The sequence below is a fragment of the Mercurialis annua genome, linkage group LG6 (genome assembly GCF_937616625.2).
Source record: "Mercurialis annua linkage group LG6, ddMerAnnu1.2, whole genome shotgun sequence".
Classification (NCBI taxonomy): domain Eukaryota; kingdom Viridiplantae; phylum Streptophyta; class Magnoliopsida; order Malpighiales; family Euphorbiaceae; genus Mercurialis; species Mercurialis annua.
The window spans coordinates 2,770,411-2,790,628 of NC_065575.1; the positions used below are offsets into that span (position 1 = coordinate 2,770,411).

The 20,218-nt window shown below is 27.1% G+C and overlaps 1 protein-coding gene across 1 annotated transcript; it reads left to right on the forward strand.

Moving 5' to 3' along the window:
• The first annotated feature begins 5,752 nt into the window (after positions 1-5,752).
• On the forward strand, positions 5,753-12,253 carry LOC126686844 (F-box protein At2g32560-like). The gene is made up of 5 exons (XM_050381109.2): positions 5,753-7,439; positions 7,869-7,948; positions 8,764-8,942; positions 9,458-9,532; positions 11,957-12,253. Exons 1-5 carry the CDS (start codon positions 6,726-6,728, stop codon positions 12,142-12,144), a joined length of 1,236 nt encoding a protein of 411 aa, XP_050237066.1. The 5' UTR covers positions 5,753-6,725; the 3' UTR covers positions 12,145-12,253.
• Positions 12,254-20,218: the final 7,965 nt, after the last annotated feature.

Genomic DNA, 20,218 nt, shown 5'->3' on the forward strand with positions numbered 1-20,218 from the left:
TTGTGAACCAATACACATTTCTTTCAAGTCCATAATAATTGTACAAATTGTACTATTAATTAAGTATCCATGGGAGGAGATGAGTGTTCTTCTTATAGTAGTAGTACATGGAAAATTTAGATAGTACTACATTATGATATGAACTAAATTTGTAGTACATGTTTATTGTGTAATGTGGAAGGATTTCATCCAAGAAAAATTGACTTGTTGAAATTGAAACATTTATCAACGTAGTAGATGACAAAAATCTTGAAATTGGATAGAAGTAATTCTTGATGTTAGACTTTAAATATTACTTAAGTTAAATTTTTTAGTCATATGTTTTGTGGAAATATTCAATATTTGTTTGGGTTATAAGAGCTCTTTGTGCATCAAGCTACTTAGTTGTACATCCCACATTTTTTTTGATGAAAACATCATTCACTTTAAAAATTACTGTATGGCAGTAATTTTTTCTAATTTTAAGGTTGTTGTAATTATCCTTCAAATTAAGTACGCTTATAAATTAAATTTTATCTATGACAAAAAAAAATTAAATTTTATAATAGTAAATAATATAATATCCCTTCCGTTTTTAGCTAGTTGTCGTCTTTAGCTAAATTGCTAATATTAAAAAAAGTGTATTTTTTGTCTTTAAATTACAAAGATAAAGACTAATATAACCCTATTTATTAACTCCAATAATGAAAAATTTAACTTTGAAAATAAGATTACATAATATTAAAATCTAATTTATAAAATAAAGAATAAAAATAAGAATTTAAAAGTAGAATGTTTAGGAACTATACTGGATACTTTTTGTTCAACGTAACGGCATACCCTCATGACACAGGGAAACAAACAATTTAAATTCTAATTTATGAGAGGGACCATACTGTTGAAATTCTATAGACTTTGATAATTCTGGATTAAGTAATAAATACAAAGATAAAGAAACTTGAATTTCTCTGAATTATTCGATATGCGATTTATTTACATCTTCAATATCCTTCAAATGTAATTGGTCTGAAATACCTACCGCTTACCAACACTATTGTCAAACCCAACCCGGCCCGTCCGCTTCAACTGGAAAACCCGGGAGTCGGTGCCCCAGCATGGTCATAATGTCCTTAAACCCTCTTTTTTATAAAACAATTAAAAATCGGTTGATCTGTCCGGGTACTCATTGACCCGTACAACCCAGTCCAAATACACTGGGGTTTGCGGGTGTTTTTTTTTTCATTATTTGATTTAACTTAATTTTTTTATTCTAAACCTAGTTATTTGCTCATTTCAAACTTTGCGACTGAACAACATAATGCAAAGGCACAAAATTTAATTTTTTCTAATCAATTCACTCAATTAATAGAAGGTATATGTTGTTTCAGAAAAGCTGTTTGGAGTCCTAGACTAAATTCATCATATACTTGTTTCTTATAGAATTGCATATGTAACTATTAAATATAGAACAAATTCTCTAAAATTGATTCAATCGTGGTTCAACTTTTGACCCTTCGCCCTCTGTTTTCACCGGTTCAATGACTACTAAACATAGATGCCAATTCTTTCATCTTCAATTATTCTTGGCTTGTTTCTCTCATCCAAAATTATTAATGGATTAGTCTTATCTATTAACCTGATTTTATGGTTTTAAAAATAAGTTCAGACTCTAATGCTTAAATTAGCTGAAATTTCGATACATATATAGATTTCATGAACTCTTAAATGTTAGGTCAATTAATTGAAATAATTTTGCACAAAATTAAGTAACTTGTGCTAAGTATCATTAATTTACACTTATAAATCACTTTAGTTTTCTTTAGTTATTTAATGTGAAGTTTATTCACCTACAAGAAATTCACATAGTTTTAAAAAACAGAATTCAGGCAGGAAAGTTGCTAAGGTTGACCAGAAATAAAACTTACTCACAATTTCAGGGGACATTATTTATTTATTTGTTTATTTATTTTTGTAATGAAAAACGTCAAATTGGAGTATTATTAGAATTTAGAACTACAAAATTATGGGAAAGGGTATCATTTTGTTCCAAATGGACAAAGATTCTTACTTTCATATGGATATGGTGGTAAATGACTTTTGACTTGGCAATTTCTAATCTATAATTAGCAAATAAACAGTTAGAGAAAATTCCTCTTTTTAATTATATCTTCAAAAACGAAAAAAAAAAACTTATGATTGTTGAAGAATAGTTTGGAATTAAGCTAAACTCTTCATCATATATTACATATATATATGCAAGAGTTTGGTTTCCTTCTTCTCTACACTCAAATTCTCATTTTCAAAAATCAAATTTATTTCTTGTTGGTGATATCTAAAAAATATCCATTGTATTAATCATGTCATCTTCATTCACTAGTTCTTTCTATGCAAGTGCACCCTCAAGCCCTAATAGATCATTGCGTCAAAATATCATTAATACTAGTAGTATTTTTCATAATAATTTCTATAGTCCTATTAGAGGAATGTTGGATGCGACGAGTGACATCGGAAGTGGGATGGCAAGTACGATCACGACCACGACCACCATCACCACAAGTCCAACAAATATGTATGAATATGTGAATTCTAATTTTGAAGATATGAATTTTAATTTGGAAGATTTTGAGTTCACAACAAGTCGGCGCTTTGATAATGTTGATGTTAGCGATGGATCTGATTTAGAAATTAATCAAGGATCTAATGTTACGATGGATCATCAACACGAAGAGACAAAAAAGAATTGGAGACAACGTCATGAGTCGCTTCCTGCTATGGCATTTGCCGATGACTTATTTTGTGATGGAATGGTCATGCCATTAAACCCTCCGCCTTGTCAACAAATTTCAATACCGCCTTCCCCTGCCCCTGCCTCGCCAGGTACGATATTTAGAATTCCATATCCTAGGAGGAGTTTGTGGAATGATGATTTTGATCCTTTTATGGCTGCTTTGGAGAATGTCAAGGAAGGAAAGAAACGAGTTAATCATCGACGAGCATGGTCCATGTTGCCGGCGTGCACGCAATGGGAGCCTGACGAACTGGCAGGCTTCAGCGACCACGCCAATTGTCTTCATTCGAGCCCTCTCATTCTAAGCCCAAACAAGCAAATCGGCCTTAATGGATCACCATTTCCTACATGTATGACCCATCAACAAGCGATAAACAACGAGCCAAAAAGCCCGTTAAGGCTGGCCGAGCCTAAGGGAGTTTTATTCGCAAGACGGGCTCGAATGGTGAAAATGGGTTATAAAGGGCCCATGAAGCCCACTATAACTCCTATTTCAGAGCCCAGGATGGAGGCAGAAGAGAATGGAGTAAATTCCAATACAGAAAATAAGTGGCAAAGAATCATAAGTTTTGCACTTAGAAGTTCCACAATGAGAAAAACAAGAAATGAAGACAAGAAAAGAGATCAAAATGCAGAATTTTCTAGACCTAAAATTTTGAGGAAATTAAGCTTTAGGCCTAAGAAATTAGGGCAATGCAATGAGGAGAAACAATTATCAAAAATGACCATAGTTAGACACAGGCCAAATCTTCTTTTGTGCATGGGTTATGGTGCTAAATACTCTAAGTAAATGATCTTCTGTGTAGAGATTGTACAAAGCTATTCTTTCACTTTTATGGGTTATTTTGTAATAGATTTTCTTTTTTACTTCCTTTACTTTTATATGTATTTTATTATTTGCTGAAAACACTTGTTATTTATTCAATGACAATGAGTGAATAAAAACATAAAGTAATAGAAATTTTATTATAAAATCTTGGTCCATACTTTATTCATACAACCAACTAACTAGAAATTAACACACGAATCATAAATTAGCTAGTAACATCAGTTTAAACCAAGCTGAAACAAACAACCTTCGAAAGAAATCCAAATTTAAAATGAGAAAATGAATTAGATATATAGAAAATATTTTAAATAAATTATCTCGAAGTCAAACAGCCGGTCTTATTAAATCATACCAAAAAGATCAATTCTACAAAAAAAAAATCAGTAATAGAAAGCAAAAGAAGTGGAAAATTATGCACATCACATACCCAAAATTAATATGTAGGAATCTGAAGACAGCCGGAATGGGTGGCGGCGGCTAGTGAAGGAGTAGGCGGCAGCGGAGGGGGGATTTAGAATTTTAAGGTTTCTAAATTTTAAGATTTTTAGTTTTAGATTTTAAGAGTATATTTGGTTTCTAATTTTTTTAAAAAAAAATTTTGATGTATCAAGTGATGTGAAGCTCATTACATAAATTTTATTTTAATTATTTTTTTAATGCCACTTCAGCTATATTTAAGGATGTACATTTTAAATAGACGGGAGGAGTTCACTAATCTCAAAATTAAAGTTCAAAAAGTTTACTGCTGCAAATGGTTATTAGCCGAAATGTTGGTCAATATTGTCAGCTATAGCCTATTAGTGGTGTTATTTCATAAACAATCTTTAGAAGACAATATGATAATATATTTTTTTCTTTTTATATTTCTTTAGGAAATTGCAACAAGACAAATTAGGTTTCAAATGGAAAAAGAGTGAACTTTATTTTACTCAAAAGATAAAAAAGCATGGGCATCATAGGGGAATGAATTTATGTAAGAAATATAAATAGTATTCAATTAATTAGCAATATTAAATAATAGTTGTAATTAATTCTTCTTCCATCCCATAAAAATTATCAAAGTTATTATTTGGACATTCCAAATTATAAATAAATTTGTTGTTTTAATTTGCATGATTAAATTTTAAAAAAAAATGAATATAAAGGTTTATCATTCAGTAATTTCAATCAATTTCATTATATTAGCTTAATCAACATACACAGTGACTTCATACAGTAAAATTGTAAATTTAATTTTTTAAATTTATTCTTAATCGTAAAAGGTAATTTTATTATAACCAATACTTCCATTTTTGAATTTTTTTTAAGATATATTTTGATAAGTTGACTTTAAATTTGATTTGTCAAAAAATAATTAAAGTTAAGAATCGAACAAACACTATTCTTGATCAAATTAAAAAGTGACTCAAACAATACAAATTATAATCATCAAAACACACCATAAACCATATTAGAAAACATACAAATGTCTAAAACGGAATAATTTATTAAAATAAACTGAGATAAACAGAAAAAAAATGGTTGATTTTGAAGCCGGAAGATGTCACTTTTTCGCTCTTTAAAATCAAGTTTTGAAGAACTAAAGTTAAAGGAAAATTCAAGTGAAATAAAAGAAGAGAGTGAAATAAAATTATAGTTCTTCATTTTATTTGATTGCCTCAATATGATATTGGCTAGAAACATATTGAAAATACAATTATTTATTCAAAAAGCTTTTTTGGTTCAAAAAAATAATCAAACACTAATATTTGGCTGCATGTAGTATTATGTAACGGTAATAAAATATCCACGTGTTTAACAACCATTCGATAAGCATTAAAATCTGTAATAAAAAGATCAATCATTACCAACTTACCAACATTATAAGCAACAGAAAATAACAGTATTAACTATAATTTCACCTTAATCATTGATAGCCACCCAAAAAGAAAAAAAATTAAATTTATCATCTGATTAATGTTGAATCGTTAGTTAATTAACTGTTTTCCATTTCTGGGTATTAAAAAAATCAAATCTTTTTCACTTTTAATTCACGTACACAAATTTTTAACCATCCATTTTTTGCGGAATTGCCATTTTTTGACCAATTGGTTTAAGAGGACCTCATTGAATCATCTTCTTCAAATCTCTCTATTTTTCATTAATTTTTTTTCATAGTTTTGTTTTTTCCTCACCAATTACACACAGATCTTTGAGTTTGTTGGGTGCACCTAATTTTTGTGCTTCAAATCCAACCAACTAACTCAGATCTGTGCAAAATTAAAAAAAAAATTGAAGATTAAATTTTTAATCTTTAAAACCAAATTTCAGATTTTGTTTTTGGATTCAAAGATATGGGTCTTTGTATCTAGACTTATCTTCATCTATTTTGCTTAATTTCTTGGGATTTCCAGGTGTCAGAGACCCATTTCTTCAAGCTAAAATACCCCACTAATTATCTTTAATTTTATTTTTGTGGGTTCATTTAACTCAGCCTCCAACCATTTTTTGACAGCTGGCTAAGCTGTCTGAACAAATCACTAATATTCCCCATCAATAAAGGTTTTATCTTTTTACTGTTTTCTCTTTTGGGTTAATGTGACATCTTACCAATTTTATCACTAGAGAGAGCGTTTACGGGAAAATAAACTAACGACGTAACAGAATACAACTTAGCGTTTATGCTATTTGAGTTATAATTCATCGGTTAGCAGATTGAATTTGTCCTTTACGGGAAAAAAAAGGAAGTTTTGGTTTTGAATATTATTTAAATTTTTTAAAAGAGAAGGCCCACTTGGGTTTGGTGGGCTTTCTCTAATTTAATTGACCAATAAGAACCCATTATTTTAAAGTTTATAATATAATATAAAATTTCATTTGAAAAAAATCCACTTTTTTCTATAAGGTGGATGTGTTGTGTTCTTGTTGTTGAAGAGGTAGAAGAAGAAAGAAGCCAATTGGGTGTTTTGTTTTCTCTCCTCTTTTTCCCTTTTTACCATTTTACCCTTGTTTCTTAATTTATAAAATTGGTTGCTTCATTTGATATTTGTTCTACTTTATCTATATAATTTATACCAAATTTGAAATTGACCTATATATAAAAATAATTCCCCAACTTTTTTTTATAAATTTAAATTTTTTAAAATCTAAATGCTACTTTACTTGTTGATCACTTGTTTCTCCTTCTTCTTTCTAAAGTCTTTACCTTTAAAACCACTTCCTTCATGGGCAAGTGAAGTTAGATTGTTGTCACTTTGGTTTTGCAAAGATTTAATCTTTTTTCCATATTTTGGTTATTCTATAAATACCCTTTTCAACTCTTGTTTTTGTTCAATTATGTCCCTCAAGAAAATGGCCTTAATATCTCATCAAACCCCTAAAAACACACAAAATCAAGCAACCCGATTCGACGAAGAAGATGAAATGACCGTTATGTCCGTCTTGGACTTACCGGAATTGGCATTAGAATGCATTCTTGAGAAGCTACCACCCCAAGGGCTTTGTAGTATGGCAGGGGTATGTTCGTCATTAAGAGAAAAATGTATGAGTGATTATTTATGGGAAAAACATATGAAGCAAAAATGGGGTAAAATTATTGGCTCTGCTGCCTATAGAGAGTGGCAGTTTCATTTAGTTTCAAGAAATGATTTTGATTGCTTTAAACAAGGGAGACAAAAGGGATTTATGAAGCTTTTATCTATAGTTTGGCCTATTTCTTGGATTAAATCTAAGGAAGATTGTAATAATAATTTGATGATTAAGCAGAGATGTAGTAATTTGCCTGCTGTTGATTCAATTATGTCCTGGTATCTTGCTCTTGAAAATGGTAGCTTCTGGTTTCCTGCTCAGGTTTATAACCGCGAGGTACGTAATTACGTTAATCTTGTTCATGTTCGTTTTCGTGTTTTGCTCGGTTGAAGCTTTATTCGGTTACTGAACTATATATTTCTTTTTAAAAATGGTTATATGATCGTTTCATTTATTATATTTTGATAACTGAACTTTTATTTTTACCCCAATGAAAGTTTACTTTAATTATAGCAATTCAGATCAAAAATTACGTATGTGGCAACGGATGCGTTGGATAGGCATACAAATAACTTTTTAAATGGATTGCTATTGTAATTTTTCAGTTGTTTAAAATTAAAAGTTTAGTTAGTACTATAGAAGACCTGTATAATTTAGTAATTGTATTTTTTTAGCTCATGTTTACATGCAAAAATATGTCAATTTTGGATTAAAATTGTAGTGGAATTTTGTGAATTTGATTTTAGAGTTGCATATTTTTTGCAGAATGGGCATGTTGGGTTTATGTTATCTTGTTATGATGCTGATCTTAGCTATGATCCTCGTACGGATACATTTCAAGCCAGGTAATTTCATAGATGATATGTTGTATTTTCTTGATTATTATTGACATTAATAGTTGTGTTTTTTTTTTTGAACAAATGATCATTACGGTTTTTGAATTTATGAGTCGGGATCAATTAAATTATAATTGGTTATTTTAATCAATCAGAAATAACGCTCTCTAATTTTAGTTCAATAAACACCTTCATGAATCATTGTACGAAACGAACATGTTTAAATGAAGGCGAAAATACTGAAAACTCCCCCACCTTTGAACTTTTTTTCAATTCCACCACCACCTAGGAGAATTCTCAATTGCACCCTATTTAGGGTTTTCAGTTTTAATCTGTACCCCAAAATAAAAAAAATTGATAATTTAATTAATTTAATAATAAAATTATTAACCAACTAAATAGAGGGATTGTATCAATATTTTTTCCATTTGAAAAAAACAAATAAATTAGTATATGAAGGATTAATTTAAACTTTTTTCTAAATAAAAAGAGGTCATTTTAGTCAATTGGGGTACAGACGAAAACTGAAAACCCTAAATAGGGTGTAATTGAAAATTCTCCTACGTGGTGGTGCAATTGAAAACAAAGTTAAAGGTGGGGGGTTTTTAAGTATTTTTGCCTTAAATGAATGAATTCTAGAGTAATTAGATGCTATAATGGCTGCCCTAAGTTTGATTGTATGAAAATATATTCAATAACTTTTAATTTTTAGTTTTTATAAAATTAGTCATATTTAAATCAAATAAATGAATTTTAAAGTAGAATTGAATTGATAAAAATTAGACATTATGATTCAGCTAATTTGGATTTTAATGAATTTTCAGGTACCCACCACATGGTCGGAGAGCAATTGCCATAGAAAATGGTGTTACATGGGAAAGACTTAGATCACCACCAATTGATACTTCTCCACATGATCTTCACATCTCTACTTGCTTGAATGATTTACTCCCCGGTGATCATATTGAAATTCAATGGAGAAGAAATAAAGAATTTCCTTACGGTAATTTCTCGACTTTTATATTTTAGCGTTTTATATTAACATTTTAAATTTTTTTCCGCTACTTCAAAACTTTACTTTTTATTACAACCGTTTTTCATTTCGATAGTTTTTGTCCGAGCATCGTCGTTTTCATATTCAGGGCGAAACTATTCTAAAATTTAAGATAAAGTCAGGTTCGGACTGAAAAAAAAATTATAAATCCGCCACTCTTCGTTCTATATAGTCAATACACAAATAATTGTTCAACTACAATACAAGATCTATTCAACCTTAATCATGACAAGATTGACACCAAAAATGATTTTTATATTGGTGATCTCTAAAATCTATGGAAATTCATAAATTATAGTTATTCTTTTTTTGAATTTGATGCTGCACATGCTATGAAATTGTTATTTAATTCACTAACATGTGTATGGATATGTAAAATTAAATTTTATAAATATGGAATTAATATAATATTTAATTATTTATCAAAAAAAATATTTAATTAATTATGGCATGTATATATGCAGGTTGGTGGTATGGTGTTGTAGGTCACTTGGACTCATGTGATGGTAATGAAAATTATTGCCGGTGTCATAGTAGCGGTGAGTTTAATTATTATTCTTTTTCATTTTAATTTTATTTTTAAATATAAATTTTACTTTATGCTATTTATTTTAATTTATTTGCATGAGAAAGAAGAAAATTAGTGTTGAAAAATACTTTAATTTTAAGATTATCTAATGTTGTTTTGGTTCCATGTTTAGTGACATAAGAAGCCATACTTTTGATAAGCATATACTAGAATAATGCTTTAAGTTGTTCAAGATTAAATGCCATTAAATTAATCATCTCACAATTAATTGCAAACATAACCTAAAACTTTACAAGTTAATTATTTTGATGCCCTGTAAAATTAATTAATATGTATCAAAGAAATAGTTCAAAAAAATCACTCGTAAAAGTAATTATTCAGGAAAATATGACATAAATATTTTTTTTATTTAAATTGATTTTTTTACGACTTTTTCTCATATTTTAGCATATATTTCTGTGATAAGAGTATTTGTTATCTAGTCTCGATCTATATCTTTGAATTCACTCAATTGAAAATTTAAAAAATGTACATATTTAGTACTTTTTTTTAAAAAAATATATTTAATTGGATCCATCAATAAAATCAAAATCAAAATTAATAAAGAAATTATTATATGAAAAATAGTCCATCGCTTGAATGAGGTTAAATGGAGTTTACTTTCACATATTAGAGTCATTTTTCGGCTAGTCTTTTCTTTAAGGGAATTTGCAAAAAATAGAATCAAACTTTTTAAATCTTTAATGATTTAAGCATACGGTTTAAAATTTAACAATTAATATCTCAATTTTTTTTAACATTTGTGTCTCAAAAGCATTTTTTTCATCAAAAGATGTCGTTTTTGACGAATTTTAATGAATAAAACGATACCGAATAATAATAATATTGGACTTCAAAATGTTGAAAAATAAATAAGTTAGATGTGAAGGGCCAAATTTTAAGAGTTGTTTAAATATATAAAATGGTAAAAGGTGAGATTTTTTTCAAATAATTTTTCACCCTAATTTTATTTGTTTTTCAATAAGTGGACCGCAATTTATGCTAATTTGATTGGTCCCCAAGACAAATCCTTGTCAATATGTTATAAGTTCCACCAACATTGTGATAAACTTTGTCTTAGAAGAATATTTAAGGCCAACCACATTGAAAGAACATAATGTCTCTCATAGTCCTCCATTTGTTTGCAAAGTTGGAATCTTTTTTCATTGTGGGGACTCCAATTCTTATTGTAACCTTCAAATCTCCCATTAAATTTTTATGTCTTCTTTGCTACCTAATGGAACTCAATTTGTCTTTTAAGCAACCTACACCACTAGATGACCCACTTGCCAAAGTTACATCACCAAGAGGGGTCAACTTGATTAATTATGCCCCCACATACTTAATTTCAATTTCATAATTTGATTTATAAAATACTTATTTTTATATTTTTAGAGCGCTTGAAAAATTTAGAACAAAGAGTCATCATAGTCTTTAAATTTGTGCACAACACCCAATTAATGCATGTTTAGCTATTTTAATTAATTAACGTACACTTATCTATTTTAATCAATTGAGGACAATACTCTCTATTTTTATGTCAATTAAGGATGAAATTGAGTCATCATGTCGCTCTGAATTTATTCATTATGTATAGTTATGTTTCTAGTTGTGCTAAAACTTAGAGAATATTGTCTTAAATCGATTAAAATGACTACATGTAAGTTAATTGATTTTGGTGTATAAAATTTTAGGACCAAAATGATCCTTTGCGCAAATGATTTTCTAGTAGAATTCCTTCTAAATGATGATTATGGTATGAGCTTTTGCAATAATATTCCATTTTGGTTAGCTATAAGAAAGTGTCCATTCATGAGTGGGTTAACTTTTCAGATTCTAGAAAATGATGTCATTTCATTTCTTTTATCTTTTAATTTAACCACATCCTTTGGTTCTCACTTTAAATTATTTGGTATATTGTGTCACCTAGCACTAAGAGGAAAATGTAAGATCATAAAACACACATATATTGAAACAAGAAAAATAAATAAAATACATACCATCTACAAGTTGCTATTATTTCACCAGAAAGTGGATAAAATTTACCATAAATATCAAATTTTCCTAGGTCACCTTTTATTTGCTACCAAGTTTTTTTTACTATATCTTGTATTTATTTATAGCTGAATTCTATAATTGTTGGTGGGGTATCAATAGATCTGAAGTAGACCAAATATGTATAACTTTTCTTAAGTTTAATTGTAAAACATAACACGAATTTTAGCATGTTTTTCAAATAAATACGAATTTTTAATTTTGACAATTTAAAATATAATTTTATTAAAACATATAAAAAATTGATAATACCGTTCACAAATTTGTTTTATATAATTCTATTTTCATTTTGAATCTCGATAAAATGTGTGCATTTTTAATATGAATTTTATGGCGACAGATACCGTAGTATTGGAATTTCATCAGTACACTCGCGGGTCGCGGTGGAGATGTACAATGATCAACAGAAAAGAGCATAGAGAAGAAGGTAACGAGGCCGATGGATTCTATGGAGGAATTAGAAAGCTAAATAGCAATCAAGAAATTTCTAGGTGGAAGCAACTTTGGCCAACTCAAGTCTTGGAATAATTTTTTTTATTTCATACTATTATCTAATTAAGCAACCTGTAAATTATGATGCAAATTCAATGTAAGATGCTCTTACTATATGATAAATATAGGCATAATTATTTAAAAATCTCTCATTTTATATTTTTTTTATATTTATATTCTGACCTAAAAAAAATTCAATTGAACTCTATTTTAGGTTTTTATGTTTCACCTCTACCCCGAATAAGGGTACAATCGACGATTTAAATAGTTTAAGGATAAAAATATTAATAACTAAAGAGAAGAGTTACTCTATATTTTTTTTATTTAGAAAAATACAAATAAGACCTTCAGCTTTAAAAATATTCAAATAAGTCATACATAAATTTTATACTATTATGTAAAAAAATTTATTTTTACGGTTTTTGATTTAAAAGAAATTATTAATAATTAATATAAATTAAATAATTACTATTTTTTGGATAAATAAATAATTACTGTCATTTGAATTTTTTAAAGAAGAATGTGTTTTTGTAAAATTAATAATATTAACATCTAATTAGAATATAAGTTAAATATGGAGGACTATTTTAGCCTACTATTCACATGAAAAGAGATCAATTTAGTATTTTGGGTAGAGGTAGAACATAAAAATCAAAAATAAGGTACAATTGATTTTTTTTTTCTAAGTTAGAATATAAATGCAAAAAAATTATAAGATAGGAAATTTTTAAATAATTAGGCTGATAAATATATAAACCGAACAATTATTCCTGTTGATAAATGTTTTCATTCTGCATAGGGTTAATAATGGCTAGCGAGAGATTGCTCTCATAAACCAAAGCTCTTCGAGTGGAAGTTGTGATAAGCCGCCATGTGAGTATGATTCTGGGGACCGGAAGGATCATAGACGAGATAACAAAGAATGCAGTCCGCCACGTCATCCATAGACTAAACCTATCACATTATGACATGTCATTAAAATAATGTCATTATCATAATATTACTACAAAGTGTAAATAAGTAATAAACAAAATTACGATAGTGCCATTATTTTAATGACGTGTCATAATATGATATGCTAGTCCACGGATGACGTGATAGACTAAGTCTACCTAAGAATCTCTCGAGTTATACATCAAAAAATTCATAAAATAGAACCAATTAAATATACCTAAAACAAATCAAAATTAATAAAATATATATTTCATATATAATAATAAATCAAAATAGTTATCTAACCCTAATGGCCATGTCCTTATAGTGCGTAATGTCGGAGATCGATCCCCGACTCTCTCTCGGACTGTGATTTGCTTGGTTAAAAATGAATTATAATATTAACTAATTCTTTCTGACCTCAGATAACAACTAACATATAATAGTTTTATTTCTGTTAAAAAAATTAAAATAAATAATTATAATTATAAATATTAAAATATAAATTAACAATGTAGATAAGAAAAAAGTTAAGTCTATTTTTTAGTGAAAGAATTAATCAAAATTTGTCAACGATGTAAGAGCATTTCCAATGTAATGGTAAAATAGAGTGCTAATGTTATAATTTAGCATTAAGTCTTAAAATGCAACTCCAATGCAGTGCTATAATTTGTGGCAAATTTAGCATATGCTATATTACTTGCTAAATTTAGCACAGACTACAGCATATGTTAAACTACAACAACCAATAGCATTTCTTTATTAATTACAATTTTACCACGGATTGTTTTTTTGCATTTATTATTTTAACATTTTTTTACTTTTTTACTTTCTTCATTTTAAATTTTGTGCTTCAATTTAATTTTCAGGCTTCGATTTGATTTTTTAATAGTAGACCATATATCAATATAATAAAAAAAATTATATAATTTATTTTTATATAGTTCATCGATTCTCTTAATTATTTCTTTTAAAAAAACTCATTATTATATCAAAATAAAATAAAATTAATTTTTGATTAAAAAATTATCAAATAATTAAAAAATAATAAATTAATAAAAATTAATAAAATTCAGAGATAATTATCTTAATAAATAATTATAACACTTATTTTCAACTTTGTGTATTGGAAGAAAAAATAGAATGTTATGCTATTTATAGTATTTTACCATTTTTTTCATGCTAAATTTAGCATAAAAAATACACTCTATTGAAAATGCTCTAATATATATATATTAATTTTTTAATTTACTTTTTTTTATGAGAGCTTTATGAAAAATCCATCTACCTTTAAAAACATGCACATTATTGACACCTTGCATTCAATTTTTGCCACCACTTTATACTCTTGGAAACTCCTTTATGCTCCAAATTCATTTTCTTTATTTCTTTTTCATTTCCTTTTTTACCATTCATGGAAATGATCTTTAATCTTTGAATATAAAAAATTCGTTTTCATTATCTTGAAAGCATATTAAAGATTATGAAATACTAAATTATTAACATGTGTTAGATGGAAAAAATGTGGATGTATAGAGTTTGTGTTCAATTTTGATTCTTGCTTTTGAAGAAGAATATTTTACAGATTACGTGGTGGTGTTTGGCATTAGATCTGAAAAAGTTATTTCTTAATTTTTAATTATTAATGAATATTCTTTTAAAAATATTTTTGAAAGTTGAAAAAAAAAATATGAGTAATACTACTAGTATTTAACCCACCAAAATTAACCCACTTTATTATACCACATGATCTGTCAACAAACGAATAGTTATATTAAAAGAGGAAATTTTATATATACATTTTTAAAAAGAAATTAAACAAATAAAAAATTGTCACGTCAGGTGATACAAGGTGGGTTTAACAGCATTTTGCAATAAATGTTAATTTAAAGAATCTTTTAAGATATTCTTATGATTCCAAACAGTGGTTATAATAAAGAACAAAGGGTCAACGCGCCCCCTAAACTTGTGTCACGGGGTCATCTAACCCAATTTATACTTTTTTGAGCAATTAACCCCAAAACTCTTCATTTTCGGGTCAAGTAACCCATAATTGTATTTTTAAAACGCGTAAAATACAAATCGGAGGTGAGGGATGCAAAAAAGTAATTAGATACTTCCCTAATTGTTGCGATATAATTATCCTAAATCTGTTTTTTAAAATAAAAATATAAATTATGGGGTTATTTGACCCAAAAATGAAGAGTTTTGGGGTTAGTTGCTCAAAAAAGTATAAATTGGGCTAAATGACCCCGTGTCACAAGTTCAGGGGGTGGGTTGACCCTTTGTTCTTATAATAAATGAGTTGAAACTAAAAAGTGGGTTGGTGAAGAGAAGTTTGTTGAAGGAGTATTAGTGCATATGGTGCATATGGATTAGGATTAGGATTAGGAGTAGGATTAGTTTAGTCCGACATTAACTTATAAAGTCACTAAACTTGACACCTTTAATTTTAGAAAGCAATTTGGCAAAAAAAAAATTAGAAAGCAGTTATTTTTCTACAATTGACTGAAGCATTGAAACATAAGAAAGATAAATGATTTCATAAATAATTTATTGGTGCCAAAAAAAATAATTTTTTTAACATTTTATAATTTATTTAGATTTCTTAAAGTTTATAATTTTTTTTTGTGACGAGGACTCACTCTACTGAGCCGAAACTCAATATCATTGTCAAACGTCGGATGTTTATAAATATATTTCAATTTGATAATTTTATTTAAATTTTTTCAATTAATTTAATTATTCATTTATTTTAATTTCTACATAATTTTTTGTTAATTAGAAAATTTTATTTTCATAATTATAAAATTAAATTTTATTTTAAAAATCAAAAACAATAGTAAAACTTAGCTTTGATTCTTTATACTTCAATTGTTCAAACAAAAAAAACTCAATTTTAAGCATAAAATAAATAAAAAGATAAATAATTATTATACTGAGGTGAAAGCTTATTACGGTTTAATGAATTAATAAAATAAATAAAATTATCAAATTAAAACAGATATGTAAATTCTAAAAAATATTTTGAATATATTTATAAACAGTCAAAAATAATTGACTTTGTAATATCATTAGACCTTTATAAATTAACCTAGAAAAAGTATCTGAACATTTAAAGAGGTTAGTGTCGTTTTACATATTTCGCATGTGGTCCGCAACGCAATAGGTCAATTTACATTTTATTAATTTATTATTTAGTATAAAAATAAAAAGTATTTTAAAATACTTGTTTCATTCTGTATTATTAAAATAATTTCTGTATTAATATGCAGATTCATTGTAAACAAATTCTAATTCTAATTCTAATATATGAATGTTCAAAATACCAAATAAAAAAATATAAATTATGATGGATTTTGCCTCATATTTCTTTCGTGATGGATTCAGCGATCTTCACTCGCATATTGAAGTATAATATGATGGCAGATGCGTTTTTAAAGATTGGTCACTCCATGTCTATTATTATTATCTTTGACATATTTTATTTATTTAAATTTATTTTTTCTTTTATTTAGCAGGACAAACATTGTTATCTGTTTCACAGAATTAATTGAGTGAGACTTGTCTTATAATTTTCAATAGTTTTGTGTTTGTTTATGTCTTAAGAGAATTGTTTTTGCTTATTTGTATCTCTCTTGCCTTGTGTAACCACGACTTCCCTCCATCATAAATGAGAGTTTTAATAAAAAATTATGGCAGTCTTACATAGCCTGAAAATAATAATTAAATAATAGTTTATTAAGCGCAGTGTATCTTATTAGTATTTTGTATGATTATTTTAAATCTTTTTAATTAATAAATAAATTTTATACTTATATATAATATTATAATAGAAAATATCCAATAATAATAATAAAAATAGTAATTTATAAGGAGTAGTTAATAAATAATTTTATAAATTATTAATAAAAATAGTAATTTATTATTTAGTGTAATAATAATAATATTAAAAATATTTATTTAGTATTTTAGATGATCAAGTAATAATTAAAGTACTAATTTTATTAATTAATTAATAATTTATAAAATTACCACATAAAATTATTAAATAATAATAAAATTAATAATTTATTAAAAGTAATTTATCTTATTTAGTATTTTAAATGATCAAATAGTAATTGAAACAATAATTTATTTTAATTAATATTTTAAATAATCAAATAATAATTTGTAGGGACTAGAATTCTAGGTGAACTATCTTAATAATTAAAATTTTAATAGCATCAATATAAATGTATATGTTTATTTTCTTTATTCATGCTTTTATATATCATATGGATATTGAATCAATTAAATTAGGATCAGTATTTTGCTTCTTTTTTAATAGACAAAATGACTAAAAAATGCCAAACTTTTTATAAAAATTTTACAAAAATTCAAATTTTTTAGTTTTATATGTATCATCCTGAAATACAGATTTTCATTTCAGTAATGTCCAACTGCACATTTTGCTGATGTGGCGCCTACCATTATTAGAAAAAAGCATTTTAGCAACGGATTTTTCCATCACTAAAGACTGAATTCCGCTGGTAAACTAAGTTCTCTGTTGGTAAACACTAAAATTCATCGCTAAATAAGAATTTTTTCGTCGGTAATTTACTATTTTCTAGTAGTGTACGTGGCGCTGATGTGGTATGACATACGTCAGCGCCACATAAATAAAATCATGTAGTTGAACTTAATTGAAACGAAATCCTGCGTTTCAAAATAAATTGGATAAAATTAAAAAAATTAAATTTTTGTAAAATTTTCATAAAAAAATTTGATTTGTTTTAGTTATTTAGCCCTTTTAATAATCAGGTAAGAGTGCGTTTTTTTCTTTTTCTTTTTTTAGTAAAATTGTACTCGAAAAATCAAGTTATTAATTGAGCCTATTCACTAACTTCTCTCTTTCTTGGAGATCATGTACACTCTTTCTTGGAAAATGTAATACTACCTTATTTTTAGAGCATAAAAAGGATTGGGATTCTCTTAAGTTCAAATGAACTTGAGGGGGTCATGTTCACGATCTACACCGTTCATTGGAATATGAACGGTGTAGATTAATTTGATTAAAATTGTACCTTTTTTATCTACACCGTTCATATTCCAATGAACGGTGTAGATCGTGAACGTGACCCCCTCAAGTTTATTTTGAACTTGAGAGAATCTCAATCCGCATAAAAAAAGGTTTTTAATCAGACAGTGTTTATCAAATCTTAGTATTAAATTGGTGATTCATAAAAAAAATTATTGAGAAGTATTTGTAATACTCCGTAAATTTAAGTACCGGTTAGTGCAACGTATCCTGCAGAAAGTGACCGAAGTTGTAAAAATATAAGATTTTGAATATTAAAGAAAAGGATAATATCGAGTAAGATGTTGATGTTTAAGGATTTGAATAAGAAAATTTAGATATCGGCATTAGAAAAAATAAGAAATTATAGTATTCGAATGACGAGTCGTAGCCTAGTATAGCAAAGTCTGATATGTTGTGCACATATTTGGTTAGGCTACGTTATATATGATCGTTTGATGAAATGGTGTTTGTGTTAACAGCTTTTGTACATATCGATAGATGAGATAGTACGTACAAGTTACGGAAGTGAAATGTTCATACGAATCGTATAAATCGTAGAGTGTATAAAGATATATATACACATTGATATATTTTTTTCCGTTTGTTTATTTGCAAAAAATTTATAGTATTTTACAGGCTTGATACGGGTTTCGGAGCTATCACTCATTCCCTAGCGCCGGTCTCGACTCAATAATTTGGGTCATGACAGTATTAAATTGGTTATCTTTAATTTTTTTTATATTAATTAACAAATAAAATATAATATATATTTTTTAAAACTTATGACCCATTCAATATTTCGACATTGAATATAATAAAAAAGAATTTTTTTCATGTATTAAAAATTAAATTTCTCAATAATAAAAGTATAGAACCGTGAAAATATAAAGATACATGCCGTAAAATGATATTATTAACGCATTTAGGATTCAATTTGACACAAAAAAAAATCAAATAAGATTAAATTTATAGTTTGAGAAATACATTTTTAACGTAACCATTTCTGCTTATTTAATCCTCCAATTTGTACATCATACTTCTATAATTTTTATGAGCTCATGAAAATATATTGACCATTATAACGTAATGTATAAATTGAAATTATGGGATGGAATGAACCCATAAACTTTTTCTAAGGGAATTCTTATCTAAAATCACTAATACATTTTTTATTTAATTTTTTTGTGATAAGTTCAAAAACAAAATTAACTTTCATTGCATGATAAATTAGACATAGCAAGTGAGGTAAAATTTAAGTTATATGAAAACTAATAAAGGTGTTATTCAAGCATTTTAGATCAGAATAAAGTGAGTATTTAAGCATATTCCCATTTTGTTACTTTGAGATTTCCATAAGCTATGGCATCTTTTATTATTTTTAACCCATGTCTCAAAAAGTTGAAACATCTCATCCATCAAAAGCCATCAACTAGTTACTATTCAATTTGGTGCCTCCACCAATTTTGTCAATTTTAATGATTAACATCATGAATGTAATCAATGTGAATAATAAGCCAACTTAATATAACTTCATTTGTTTAGAAGATTAAATCTATAAAATAAATAAAGTCAGATTGATATATTCTTTTTATAATTAGAGGAAGGTAAGCGTTTGTGAAAGAAATTAAACCCACAATTTAATAGAATTAATGTCTAACACTTATATCATTTGAGTTATAACTTATTGATTCACATTGATACTTTTATAATAATGATTTTTTACACTTTTTGAAGCATGTTTTGAAAATTAGATCAGACCGATTGGCTCGAGCCGTTCAATTATCAAATAATGATCTAGTTTGAAAGGAGGGAAAGTATCAAAAATCCTTATCATACGAGATTTGACGAACTCTATCAAACTTTACACCGATAAGTTATTAAAATTTGATTTTTTTTTTAAAAAATTATATAATAATTTTTATCAAATTAGTTGAACTAGCCGATTGATTTGGCCGGAGTGATCAAAATTTAACTGATAGTCCACATGGTTTGATCACTGATTCATCAAAAGATTTAATTTTAAAAAACTGCCTTGAAAAAAATCAGCACGATTAAATATTTGTACTATATATTAATACATTTATATATACACAATACATACATTAATTTAATCAA